Source organism: Alligator sinensis, unplaced genomic scaffold (assembly GCF_000455745.1).
Source record: "Alligator sinensis unplaced genomic scaffold, ASM45574v1 scaffold451_1, whole genome shotgun sequence".
In the NCBI taxonomy this organism is placed as follows: domain Eukaryota; kingdom Metazoa; phylum Chordata; order Crocodylia; family Alligatoridae; genus Alligator; species Alligator sinensis.
This window is the reverse complement of record NW_005842097.1, coordinates 4,111-18,825: the sequence shown is the minus strand read 5'-3', so window position 1 is coordinate 18,825 and position 14,715 is coordinate 4,111. Positions and strand designations below refer to the sequence as shown.

The following is a 14,715-nucleotide window of genomic DNA, read 5'->3' as shown; positions in this document are numbered from 1 at the left end:
ATAATTGTGCAGCATCTAGGGTGGGGAGAGTAGTAGCCAGTAAGTAGCCACCTGACTTAGCTGAATTTGTGCCAGGGCAAGGGGCATTTGTAGGAGCCCCTGCAGCATACCCACTGGCAATCTGGCTTCCCAACCGTAATCACCTGTGATAAGTTCAGTGAGCACCAAATTCACTTGCAGAGAACCAGTATGTCAATGGTTCTACATGGGTTCAAGAGAGGAAGAGCTGTACTTCCCATCTCACCTGGCGCAGAATTCTGGTTACTCTGGGTGTGAATTTCAGCAGTTCAGCACATGCTGTCCTCTACGAGTGATGCCAGGTGCTCCCATTAAAGCTAAGTGCTCTTCCCACTAGGACTCCCCATAAAATTAGCGTTGGCATTAATGCCAGCTGCTTCTCAGCTGCAATTTTTCTCAGGCTGAACTCAGGAAGGACAGCAAACAAGGCCTCTGAGAACAATATCTCTCTCGTGGTCTTGGGGGTGGGGGGAGGAAACACAAGTTGTTCAGTGACCCATAGCTTGGAATCCCTATGAGCTCCGTGAGGAAGCCCTCAGCTGTGAAAAACACCAGCCTTTGTAAAATACTACAGCCCTGCTGGGGCAGTGAAGGTCCACACAGGTGTATCACGCATACAGGTGTGCAACATCTGTATGCCAAGGGAATAAGACATTAGATCAATTTGTTGCCAAGACCTACATTACTATTCAGTCCTTACCACTAAGAAAAGCCAACTTCACTCCCCTCCCCTCCTTCCAGTGTTTATCAGAAATCCAGCTGGTTTGAGGTGGAAACAACACCGGAGATGCCTGCATTGGCCAGCCTGTCAGCTAAACAAAGCATCACTAGGCTACAGCCCCAGGCTCCAAAGTGTTAACAGAAGTAGCACCATCATAACTTTTAACCTCTCTCTCGCCCCCCCAAATTTAAACCACCGGAGGATCAAGACCTGGCTTTTTTAAAAAAGCATGGTTGATTTAATGATGTGGAGTAAAGTCATCTTGGCAAGGATGGCTCACTAGGGATGATCTGCCAATAAAAAGCCTAATCTCTAACTGGCCCTTTTCACCTACTCTCCATTCCATTAAACATCTCTAGGCAATAATCACAGATTGTTATAGTGCAGAAAGTGCAGGAAAACATGTGGCTGCTGGCTTGCAAGATGAATTATGTCAATTGGCACTAACCTCATCCCAATTAACTCACTCCCTGATTGTGTGAGGGCTCAGAGGATTTTTTTGCTGAAGTTTTGGAGGCTCTGATGCACAACCCACAAACTCCTGTGTTGCCACACAAGGCATCTGACAAAAATTGCTGGGATCTAGCACGGTGTTAAGCTGTCAGTCACCAAGATGGAAGCTCTTTTGTTTGGTTTTACTGTTGTGTTTAGCTAATGAGAAATAGGGTTGAATTGTCACTACGCTCTCCTGGGCAGCAGGGAATATCAGTGCAGCATGGACATTAGGGTGTCTCTTGTACTGGGTTCTGGTACTGATCTCAATAGCATGACCGCCTCTGCATCCACCTGATGGGAGTGTCACGCAGAGGGACAGCATTCTCATTTCCATTTTATATGGGCACTGTATGGTTTCCCTTCTGTCTGGAGAGAGAATTTTAAAATGCAGGTGAAGGGACAGCAGTATTGCAGAACGGCTGCATGCTCAGTACTGTCACCTGCCCCCTGCCATCTGAAGAACCCAGCTGTCTACATGGGTCATTTTTAATGGTAGTTATAAGAACTTTAAGTACTTAACACTGCCATTTCTGACCCTGCCCTCTCAACTAATTATTGTTTCAATGCATTTCCTGTGTGCTCTGTCCTGGCTGCTTTTGCCAAGTCTTCTGCTCCTCTTGTTTCATACCAGGGCAAAGGTATTAATGGAATAGTCAACATATGCCTTGTCCTGGGGTTCCTACCTTCCCAGTGGGAACAGAGCCATGGAAAACATGGTGCCTCAGAGGCACAAGACCTATAATTTCCCAGTGTAAAGGGGAGTGAGCATTCCCCGAGGAGTGTAGACTGTGCTCTCCCTCGTGCAGCTGCTTGGCTTTGCCAGCACATAGAAGGGCACTAAACTAAGGGCTTTACCTCTTCCCTGCTGCTCCAAGGGTTACCGTACCCTGTAGCCCAGGATGTGCCAGCAAGGCCTTCATTTATGGTTGGTTCCAGCATGAGCAAGACAAGGAGGAGGCAGCTTCTCATACTTGGTCTTTCTCACTGTGGTTAGTCTCAAACTAGCTTTATTATCAAAAGGGCTATCTCAGCTTCAGGCCCTGACACTAAGGGTGGCTGAATACACACAAGTCCTCCTGGGATGACTGGCTCAGCCTTTAAAGAGATCACAAGCTGGATGCCAGTACAAAGAGAGTAATGGAGGATTTGAAAATCAAGGCAGTGCACCTAGTACACTGCAAACTAGTATTTGTCTTGACACAGAAGCTTCATCTACACTCATGCAGCCCTTCACAGTACAGACCACTGCACCCACATGTGTTCATTTTTGAATGGCATTGGGTGCCTTTTTGAGCATTGCATGGGCATTCAGCACTGATAACCAAAAATCTCTGACTTTTTCTGAATATTTGGCTGCAAAAGGTACTTAGTGGAAGGGCTTTGGCAGGATTCTGAGTACTGGGCACAGACAGCAGATGCTCCTCAAAAGAGGAGGATTTAGATCTGAATGATTGTGCCAAAGAAAACACCCTCCCAGCCTCTTAGAGATTGGTTGTGTTGTGCATGCTGTGGGGGGGACGCCGGCTGCTTCCAGCCATGCTGTAGGTGGAGACTTGACATGGGAACCTTAGTGCTCAGAGCTTTGATAACCTCATCAGCAGGATCAGTTGTCAGCAACACCACATTATTTTAATATTAAATTATGGGCCTGAAAATCAAATGCAACCTTCTCATTGTTTCTGATCAGTTAGCACTGAATCCGCAAGATGCTTTCTTAGTTAAAACCCCGCTGTCTGCTGTTTCATTGCTCAGAAATTGACATGCAAACTCTTGCTGCCTCAGCATGTAATCACAGGACAGCGATCACTCTTCCTGATTGTGATCACTACTAAGTTGTCCTAAACTCATTAGAAAATTCCTTGAAACAAAAAGACCCCATTACATCCTCAGTAAAGTTTAATTTCTGTTCTGTCAATTAAATGCTATTAAATCTGTTACGTGGAATTGGCTAATTACTATTTTTTGCTAACCCTCTGGTCACCCTCATGATGGGAGTTGACAAGTGAAGTTATAAAAGGGTGGTGGACAAAGTTGCATTCTCAGTGTGACATGGAAAATGTTATAAAAGATCAAGGAAGAGGGTGTAGGCTTATTAGAATAGATTTTCTACTCTTTTCTCCCTGTTTAAAATGTTTTCAAGTGCTGAGTTCCAGCCTTTTACTCATTATAAGTGTTGAATTAATTGTATTTTATGAGCCTTGCATTTAAAATGAATGCCCTCTTTATAATCAGGCGCTTGGTCATTATCTCTCACAATGGCATGGACTGAAATGGAGTTTAAAAATAATGGGATTCCAATTAAGTCCAGGGCTGTGGTGGGACTTTCAAGAGATGTGGCTAAAATAAATACCCTCTGTTGTGGCTGGGAGGGACAGTACCTTGCTGACAGAGTGAGACAGTGTTCGGCGTATTCAATCTTCAGGACATTTTGGGCTTTTTCGGTCACTGGGCGGCTGACCTAGAAATAAATTACACGTACACAAAGTGGAGGTGAGTCAAGCTACCATAGTGAACTCATGGCACAAGTTTGGATGCACAAAGATGAATGAAGCCCCCCCACTAGAGTGTTAGCCTTCCCTCTGTAGTGTTTGTGGGGTTCTCAGTGCTAATGAGAACACAAAGCTCACCATGCCGTGAAAGGGGTGGAATATCAGTAATGCCTGTGTTATGATTTTCTCTCCATATTATTGCTAGTTTGAATATAGATGCTGTAATGATGTGGCGAGAGAGAGAGAATTTATGTTTGGCCCAGGATAAAGATAGGCGATTTTATATATATATATTATATATCAGATTTGGGTTTAAGGGTGTTTAGGTCTGGAGTCTTGCTACCCCTGACATGTGCCCAGTCTCTGGACCTTGTTTTTGTGTAGCTGTAAAACTTTCTAAAAACTTTTGCCTCAGGAGAACATCCTGCTCTACTTTCAGCCCCAACATCCTGCCAGCCTAATTCAAAAATCTGCCACACACCCCTTTAAGTCTCCAGGATGCTAGTGTCCCCCTCTGGAATAAAGACACCATAAAGTATATTCAACTAAATCTTCCAGCTTCCAGCCTTTAAAACAAACAACCCTCACTGATCACATTTACGTCTCTTTATATGAATCCCATAAAACACAGATGCCAAGATATTTCTCATCCTGCATTTGTTCCATTTCTCTATTTTCCTGACTTTCATTGTCAGTCCAGGTTGCACTTTGGTATGAAATCAACATGACAACACAGGCTGAAGATGTGAAACCTCCCAAAGAAGGGAATAAAATATGTGGATTTTTAGAAGTGCCAAGAGTTTCAAACCAGACTGGCAAAAGCTCTGGTGAATATATTGTAGGGACCAACCAGCTGGAGACAAGGAGATGGGAATGGGCTAAATGGGATAATAAATCTTTTCCGTCTCTAGTTTCATGATCCAATAGTATATCTGATTTTGGCTTGCATTATTCATGACCGGCCTGAATAAGGCTGTCATGCTAATTTGCAACCTGTTAGATAATCTTTTATTTGTGTACTTTATATTTTTCCCTTTAAATCCTGCTACAGGCAAGGGAATCCTCAGATAATGTGCCCGTTTTTCTCTTTTGTCAACAGGAAAAGATAAACTAGCAAAGCACTAGCAAACTGTCTTATAAAACTCAAATGAACTTTAATTCCTGGCTATAGAGTGGACTAAACATTACCCTCATTCCGGACACAGCCAAGGTGTTTTTCAGTCGGTATTTGCCGTCCTTCTGGGGATAAGTGTACAGCAGAACATCATTCATCTATATGAAGAGAAAGACAAAATCAATAATTTGCAATATGTCTTGCAGGCCTGACCATTATTCCTTGGAGGGGGGCAGCCTGGAGCAAGCAGCGACTTGATGAACTGCATGGATTTCTATGAAAGACAGGCTTGAGCCACAAAGTTCAGACCCAAATCTGCATTTCCACAAAACTGGTGGTGAGGGAGGGCGTTTGGATTTGAGGTCCTGCACATTTCTGACTGCTGCCAATCTCTAGGGAACAGTCTACTCTTTGTTCAAGGAATGTCCCTCTCTTAAGGGAAATGCTACACATATTTTGAAAAGCACAGTGGCACATATACACCTTGGGTAACCCCATTAAAAGCACTACTGGATCACAGCTGTACTCAGGACTGGGAGAAACAGCAGTTGCTGCCATCCTAGAGCAGAAGGGATTAAATGGAAGAGGTATGCAGACAGCTGTGGAAAAGCAGGGTAGAAGGCAACAAATGTTGCCATCCCCTGGTTGAGGTTGAGGCTGAAAGCATTAACCTCATTCATCTGTGAACAACCTTGCACTATTTCCTGAATGAGGCTACAAGTAATCTGCAATTAGGGCTAGGCCTTGGCACTAAAGACCCTACAGCATCAGACAGCCTTCCAGTCTCAGGGGTCCTTAGGGGAGAAGAGAGTTCAGAGTGGAGATAGTTGCCGTGATCTTGGGGAGTGTGCCCAAATCCTGACTTGATGCCTGTGAGTATGCATGGGCACAGGAGCAAGTTACTGAGAGGTAAATGAGGGCAGGGGTTTACAGTGTGCCAGCGGCTCTACAATAGCTGCCCTTGTGTCTGCTTGCACCCTGCAGTAGATGGAAGCTAACTCATAGTAGTTTATCTACGCCCAGCAGAGAGGGCTTTGGAGGACTATCCTCGGTAGACTGGCACCAAAGGGCTGAGAAAGCTCTGCTACATTTTGTGAAAAAAATCCATTCACTACCTAAAATCTTGTTTTTATGTTTCTTTATGCAATATATTAGATAATAAAATGGTTCAGACAAAATGGGACACACTAATCTCCACCGGTTTAACAGGTCTAGATGCTAATTCTGCCTCCCTTTTGAGATCACCAGAGTGTCGCTGGAACGGAACATCACAGGGAGTTGAGTCACTACCTGCTCGTTTCCTTTGCTGGGCACCTCCCTCTCCTGCTTCCACTTATGCCCTTGCCTTGAAAATGGAAAGTGAAATCCTGTGAATGTTTTCTTAGGAGGTCACTGTTCCTCTTACTTGATGAGAGGGAATAGTTTCTAGTGGTTAGGAAAGGTAGATGTACAGTCGGGACTCCTGGGGTGAAATCTTGGTCATGCTGAAGCCAAAGGCCAAATTTCCATTGGCTTCATTGAGGTCAGGCATTCATATTTGGGCTCTCTTCTTGATGCTGTTCAATTGTCAGCAAGTCAGTTTTCTGATTCCCAGTATCTTTTCTCTAAAAGCAGAATGCTTTTTGGAGCTAGTTGAAATTTTTTCAACAAACAGTAAATTAATTCAGTATTAAGGAAACAAACTGAATTTGGGTGAAATTGGGTTAACAGTTTTGACTGAAAAACACAGGGAAATAAATCCTTGGAGAACATAAATATATAAACATTCATTCTGATATAGTTTAAGTGATTTTTTAATAGCATGTTTAATTTAAAATGGACCTAAATTGAAAGAAGGGTTAATAACCTGAACACTAAGCAAAATGTTTTGTGTTGGGTCAGACGAAATATTCCTGGTTGACACAAATTAATTCTTTCTTTTTCTCCCTTCTGAAAACCACCAAAAAAATGTATTTCAGTTTGACCCAAACTGCATTCCACCCCCCCTCCTTTTTAGTTCAGTTGCCAAACTAGAATATCCAACTCGAGTACATGCTTCTCAGTTCTGAGGCTAATTCACCAATATTTCTAAATCTCTTTGAGTTCCATAGAGTATTATTATTATATTGAAACCGAAACCTTGAAAGAGAAGAAAAGACTCATTCTGTGGTCTCTCTGTTCTGCACTGGAGTATTTGTTCCTCTAAGTGTGAGACAATAGAATTTCCATACAACAAGGTGACAAATGGCTTGTCGTGGAGTTTTTATGCCATTTACTTATTGCTTCATAAATTACCCTCCATGCTAACATCAATCCAATCGCACCGTGACACATGCCCAGGACTGACCGTACAACAATTCCCAATTTAAGCAGAAACTGTGCATAGCCAATGAGAGGAATTAGTTCCGACCTCCTGGAAGGTTAAGGTGGGAAATCCTGAGCTATATCAAACTGTGCTGAGAAACGACTGGAGTACACTATTGTTTATTGTTTGCTTGATGTTACTGGATGTGTAGATCTAAGCTAGTTTCAGCTGGGACCTGACCTCAGCAGACACTAAAATAAAAAAAAAAAAAGAAAAAGATTTGTTTTAGTATTAGCTGCTGAAAATGGCCTGGATTCCCATTTGTGAATTTTCACATCCACCTGGAGATTCTGCCAGGGGAGAGAACATGGCCAGAGAGCTGGTTGAACACAGACCTCAAGTTTTTGAGCGATTACTGGGTTAGAAAAAGAAGCAGTTCACACTGCCACATACTTCAGGGTCATTCCAAACCACAGAAAAAGGCAGTTAATGAAGGGCACTTAAGCAAAGAATATTAGCTCATAAAAGACATCATCAGGGCTTTCCCAGCGTGCATAACTATGCCTCTTTGGCCATAAGCCCTGTTGATTTTATATATAAAAATTATTAAAAAAACCCCATCACACTTTGGTTGCTGTTGGTTAATGCAAACACCACCAGCATGCCTGCGGTTATCATGGGAGCCTGGGTTAGTATCCCAAGATTTTATTAAATACTAACTATGGTTTTATTTTCTAATTGCCCACTGAAGTTTTGCTATGGCTTCTATTTTATATTGAGGAAAATATGGCTCTAATGGCTTTTAAGTCTCCTAGTTTTAACTTATTGCAAGCAATGTAGGATATATGTTTCAAAGCTTGACAGGTGGGAGGCATATACAATGAAAGACCTCTGGGTCTGCACTATCAGCTGCTTTCCATGTGAGGGTCTGCTATGAAGAACTGAGCGATGGGTAATGGGACAGTAGTGTTGTTAGCCAGCGTTCAGCGGGTGCCCGCCGGCCGTGTTTTGATGGCAGCGTTGCCCCAGTTGTGCTCTGTGACACCACTGAAGTTGCACAGCCCCCAGGGTACCTATCCCATAACTCCTCTGCACAACTTCCTGAAGCAGTGGCTTCTAGGAAAGAACAAAAGACATCCTGGTGTCCTTTACGAATCCCAGGGTAACTGTGGTAGAAGAGGACACACTGCCATGATGTCTGGAGAAACTCCTAGAAATCCAAAGGTGTTGACTCCATTTCCAACATATGAGTGATCACAGAGAATTTTTAAATGCCTGGGATTTCTGAACTAACCAGGAAATACTGAGGGTGAAACCAATAGTCCCATCACACACCTCTCAACACACACAAACCATATGCACCAAGTCCAAGAACACATTTCCTGAGACGACTAGTCTTCCAAGAACTAACTGAGCAGGGAGAAAGATGGACACTTCTACTCTAATTAGCCCAAGCAAATTCCCCTATCCCTTAGTACTAACATTTTGACACATCATTGCATTGCAGTCTTTCGCCAGAAACTTCTGCCAGATGTTTCATTGTGCTGAAAGTTTCAGAGGTTGTTCTTTAGGCCCTTGTGCTGCTCCTGTTCAAGTCTACGGTGAAACACTTATTGTTTTAATAGTGAAGGATTGTATATGAAGTTGTGTGTGTGTGGGGGGGGGGGGCGAGGAGGGAGGGGTGTCCCCTTTCCAAATCCAGGTTTTCAGAACCCTGCTATGCTCCAGCCGTTCTGTCTGGAGCGTTAAACAAAATCTCCCAGCCTGATTGCAGCTTCCTCCGCCTCACTTCCAACACAAGCAGCCTTTGTAGAGAAATTCTTGGAAGTGTGAGATAAGAGACAGTCTGAGTCGAAGAGTCCTGCAGTCAGGGGGCAATTAGGGGGCCTGCCAGCTTTACCCGCCTGTTCTGTGCTCTCTGCAAAGAGGCTCCAACATCCGTGTAAACAGAGACTGGACTCAGGAAACAGGCGCCCAGCGAAACACACCAAACATCCTGCCAGGAAACACCAGATTCAACAATACCATTGGCCTACACAAGACACTCAGCACCAGCAGCTTTGCAGGACACACATGCACAGCAGACACCCACTGATATATGCACACGGACACGTGCATCAAATGCCTACATATACACGCTACACATATGTCTATATAAATACCCACCGCACATTGTAGACATATGCTCATACACTCAGATGACAAATATACATACAACACAGATATGCGTACAAAACACAAAAGCAAACACGATCTGGCGCAGACACATGCCATTTTAATTGCATGTTCTAACCACAACCGTTGTGTGGCTTGTTTACTCGGGGACAGAGCCCTTTCTGAACCTTATGTTTCAGCATGTGCTCTAACAGTGGGATTTTGCAAAACCCTCAGCATTGTCTTAACTTTGATGGGGGCAGTTGGAGTAGGCTGCTAATTGTTGGGCTAAGACATGCCATATAATGTGGCATGTCTCAGTGCTGCAGGGTTGGGTAAACTCTCTCTCTACTCATATCTGGGTGCTGCAGGTCAAGGCAGAAGTGCGTTGGCACAGAAGTATATGGGTGTGCATGTCCTGCATTTAGATAATGGGGTGTTGCCCTGATCGGTTGTTTTGGCAGACTGGCGGGGTCTTAAGACTGGTATAACAATGGTGCTATATTTCAAGACTGAAATACAGAAGAAGAGATGCACAGTGGTCTCTTTACTAGATAAACAGGGTAAATAGGCTAGTAAACGCTACTGTGATTTGTGGTGCCATTGCAGACTCTGCAGTGTTACTGGAAAGAGGGGGAAAATACAAAAATATTTGGACTTTAACATAAGAATCACTCCTCCTTATTCATGGGCTACAACTGTAGTCTATGAAGTACTCTCCTCCTTTATCCTCTCAACTCTGCTCTCCAGCTCCTGGGAACAGAAAATTGGGTCCCAGTCCCCAAACTGAGCCCAATGATAGATCATTGCTAACAAGTTTCAAACTGCTTCAAGAACTGATCACTTACTCAACGAGAGGGAGAAGAGCGAGTCCAAATCCCCCTATATATTTCCATTGGTTCAGTGAAGATATACTAAGAAAGAACCCAGCCCTGTATATAAAAAACTGGCTTTTATGTCTAATGTACCAGGTACCTCAATCTGGCCACACCTCAATACCAATCTGGCCACACCTCGCCTTTCAACTAGGAAGAGGAACAAGCTGCCATTGTTGTATATTCAGTAGGTCTATTTAACATTGTGAACTGGCTCCTGCAACATTCCCAGATGCCAAAGAGATTATTATTATTTCAAACCCTGCAGTTAACATCCGGATTTGAGCAGCTGAACCTTCCCCTGAAATCTGAAATTGTTCCTTAACTGGAAATCACTACCATAGAGCCTCTCACAACACATTCATATTCATGTCAGCGCATCATTCATCCAAGCAGTCCTCCTTGCCTCTGCAACTTCCGAACACACCTTTCCTAGTGGGTTGTTTTTTTTTAAATTTAGTTCACCTTGCCTTTTACTCAAGTTTTAAATGACCTTCCTTTCCATGTCTATTACTTAAACTAGAATTTCTCTCTTTCTGGTTTCTGCTTCTCCTGTTTTGCCTCATAGTTCATCCATAATAGTAATGTTTGTGACATCAAACATGAACATAATCAGAGAACTTCTCTTAAGATTTACAAGGTCACTAGAAAATACAACATTCCAGGTATTTTTCTCAATTATTTTAAATTAAATTCTGCAAAGACTGTGTTGTAATAATAATTCATATTTCTGCATTTTTTTTTTCCTACGGAGGAACTCAAAGAACTTACATCCCCTCAGCATTACATCCCCTCAAAAGGCAGGTAGGTATCATTCTCCTCCAAGTCCAGAGAATGAGGTACAGAAGCTGAAGTGTCTTGCCCACATTTACAAATACACGAGTTATAAAGTTGAGAGTAGAACTCAGGGGTCTAGACTCCCTCATCCCTTCTGTAAGTACTAGTGACTAGACAATACTGTCTAATGCCAAAGGAATAAAAATCCCAAATACTAAAAAAAAATAAAAAGACATTAATTTATCTCAACCATAAGACTTAAATTAGAAATTAGGGGCACTTGTACACTTGTATGGGGCAACATCTCATTTGTTTGCACAAGTCAACACATTCCATCTTCAGAGCTACCGAATGGCCCAGCAGGCCCATTGTTCTGCCCAGCCACAGAGCAGGGGCAGCCCTCTGCAAGTTATGAAAAAGGCAACAAGATGATAAAATATCCTTACCAAGAACAAATGCCGAGGGTGCCTGTTCTTCCCGGACACTTTCATCAGCGTTCCTTCTTTAACAAACTCCTGAAGGAAGGAACAGGAACATCAGTAACATCCCTGCGAATGTTAATCACCCTTCAAAATGAAGGGTTGTGTTACATGACTTCACTAAAGGAGATTTGAACCCGTGTGTCACTATGAGTCCATAGGTTTATGATACGATAAGTTTAGGTAGTATTTGGAACAGCCGATTTCGTTGTGGCTCTTTATTGTGCCAGTGCTATGTGTTGAAATTAGAATGCAACTTGTGAGGGGCAGGACAGTTTCAAGCTTGATAAGCTTTCCCACCATGCCTGCATAGGTGACTGGTAGGGGGAGGACAAGGAGCGGGGACACGTGCCCCCTGACAGGGCCATCCCCTGCCAGTGACACCGCTGGCGCTTCTGCGAGTGCTTGCCAGCCCTGTCCCCACCACCAATGCCATGGTGGCTTCTGTGGGTGCTTGCCAGCCCCATCCGTGCTGCCAACCTCACGGTGGCTTCTGCAGGTGCTCACCAGCCCCATCTCTGCTGCCGACATTGCCGGCGGCTTCTGTGGGTGCTTGCCAGCCCTGTCCCTGCTGCTGATGCCACCATTGGGTTCTGCAGGTGCTCGCCAGCCCCGTCCCCACTGCCACCGCTGCCACCTGCTTCTACGGGTGCCCCCCCAGACTCAGGAGGCACCAGTCGCCCATGGTGAACTGTGTTTATACAAGTGGTTCTCAATCTTTTTAGACTCATGGCACCTCTCAGAAAATGCCAGCTTGTAGTTTTCTCTTGTTTTTTGCCTATAGAAAAATAATACAGCAATTCTTCGGTTGCAAAGAACTCAGAAAAGCTATAACATGTCAGAATGTTTTAACACTGGATTCCTGTTTGAAATCTCTGAGTTTATCTTGTGAATTATGCTTGCACACCTAACAGTGCTAACAGTGTGTGGCACTCTGTGGCACCTTTGAAAGGATCTAAAGGCACCTCAGAGTGCCATGGCACCCTGGTTAAGAATCACTGGTTTATACAGAGGTGACATTTGTAGATGGCTGGGCCAACACTCAACAGACTTCCATTAAATGACATTCATCTTCTAAAACACCCTGCAGCAATGAGTATGGAAAACCAAAAACCAAGAGAAAATAGACTGCAAGAGTCTTGAAATCACAGCATCTCCACATGTAGCATATACATTAAGACATTACCTAATCAGAGATGGTGACAATCCCAGAATGGTAGAGACAAAGCAGGCTAGAGCTGCAGTGGTGAGGTCATGAGATAAGTCAGGATAGTAGTGGTGTGAATATCTTGAGGGTTACACAATAATTTTATTTAAGATACAGCGGGTGCGTCTACATGAGATGCTGACTGTGCAGTAGGTTGATACTACTGCACAGTAGTCTCACATGGCAAAAAAAATGACGTGACACTACTGTACAGTAGTATTAAGCTACTGTGCAATAGCATCACAAAAAAAGGCATTTGCCAGTGCTACTGCACAGTAACTTGGGTTATTATGCATGTATTTAGTACTTGTATAAGGGTGCTTTCAAGGATGCTACAACAAGTACTAAATAAATGCACAGTAACGACTGTGCAGTAGCGTCTCATGTAGACATGCTCAGTGAGACTGAAGGGAGCTATTAAGCTGTAGGGCTCATGTAAGAAACATTGTTAGCAGAGGGATACAAAGGAGCTAACCTGTATGGGCTTGAAAATGAGGAAAAACAGCTTGAATTGATGTCAGAAGCAAAACACAGCTGGAGAAGGGATTTTAATGCGTGAGATCTGTGTCTGTGTTTGTACATGCACGTGTGATATAAACACACACACAAATGGTATAGTACACAAAAATACCTCTAGGGAATGATAAGAATAATTATGCTGAAAAATCATTTTCCCTCATGTAAGGCTTCTCCCCCAGCCAAGTAAAACTCCAGTCCAGAGCATCCCCGCCCCCCAGCCAACAGTTTGGACCTGCCAACGTTAAAAAATGTTAAACAAGGATATCTGGGGAGAAAAATAGTGATTCTGCTCAAGTATACGGTGCCAACCGAACTCTGGGGGTAGCTAGCATGGAAGCCAATCTTTACTTTGATTACAAGCAGGGGCAGCCTCTGCCTCTCCTAATGAGCAGGACTTGGCGTGTCCATCTGAGCACTGGCTGAGTGACAGCTTTTTACACAAACCAGGACTTTGACTCTTATCAGAGGGGCCCAGTCGACAACACCTGTAGACACCAGGGCTGAAATCTCAATCCCCAGGCAGACAGAAAGAAAGCTGGTTGAAAACAATGTTCTTATCAGAGCTGCAGCACTCACCCTTCCTGGCTGGAGGAGGTTGCTCTGCCCCCTGACACTGTGCTCAATGTGTACCAGCTTCTGCAAGTTTTCCTGAGAGACAGAAAAAGAGAGTCAAGGAGGCTGAATGGTGATTGTTCTTTATACACGCAGACATCCCCACCCCACCGGTCCTCTAAGAGATAACATTGACATTCAGCAGGTGGGTATCAAATGTAGGCAAGGAGAGTTGTGTCTGATGGGATTTTAGGTCCAGACAACCTGCTGCAGCCTAACAATTTTGTGGAGTCTTATCTGGCTGCTTCCCCACTGAAGCCCACAGCACTTCCCTTTACCACTTCCCTTCAGGAAAGCCATCCCGAGTCCCCACCTATTTCTTATATATTAGGCTCAGTTGTAACTTCCTCCCTCCACGAAATGGGAAGCTGGAAGATGGAGGCAACATCCACCAGCCCCTCCTAACTGCAGTTGCTCAAGCTCCATGCATTCCTGTGCTTGCCTGGGTTACCAGGGTAATTGAGAATATGTCTTTCTGGTTTTTTTAATGCTTTACAACCATTGCTGGGATTATCTGGGGTTTTACATTCAGTATTAATGGATTTGCACCAGGGGGTCTTAAGAGGTTAATGACCAGACACTTAATGAAGCCAGATCTCCCTTTCAAATGCTCTGCAAAGATCATGGAGCTCATTGCCAAAGGCTGATACTATTAATTGCTTACCTGACCTGAGCAACACAGAAACAATCAATGAGCATTGCACACAGTGCACAAATTTAGCCCTCGGCATGGTGTTTAACATTAATCTAACCCAGCCTAGACTCCCATGAGAGAGAGTATCAGATGGCACATATATAGGCTGGAGAAAGGGATGTCAGTACATTTACAACATTGGTAAAGAGCCTTTTAATATCTTTGGCTTCCTTCCTCTGGTCTGAGGTGATGCCCTGCCCAGCCCTGTTTCATTTGGCTGGCAGCTGGTGCTGTTGGCTCAGATAGCAGGGGAGCTGGATGACAGGTGCAGAGGATT

The 14,715-nt window shown here is 44.0% G+C and overlaps 1 protein-coding gene across 1 annotated transcript in view; it reads right to left on the bottom strand.

Moving 5' to 3' along the window:
- Positions 1-14,044, bottom strand: part of LOC102377337 (FYVE, RhoGEF and PH domain-containing protein 5) — a 28,272-nt gene extending 14,228 nt beyond the window's left edge. Inside the window, exons 1-5 of the mRNA XM_006024149.3 lie at positions 13,949-14,044; positions 13,709-13,780; positions 11,374-11,442; positions 4,912-4,995; positions 3,613-3,692 (exon numbers count right to left, since the gene is read on the bottom strand). Of these exons, the coding sequence (XP_006024211.1) occupies positions 3,613-3,692; positions 4,912-4,995; positions 11,374-11,442; positions 13,709-13,780; positions 13,949-14,044 (401 nt within the window). The remainder of the gene's footprint in view (positions 1-3,612; positions 3,693-4,911; positions 4,996-11,373; positions 11,443-13,708; positions 13,781-13,948) is intronic.
- Positions 14,045-14,715: the final 671 nt, after the last annotated feature.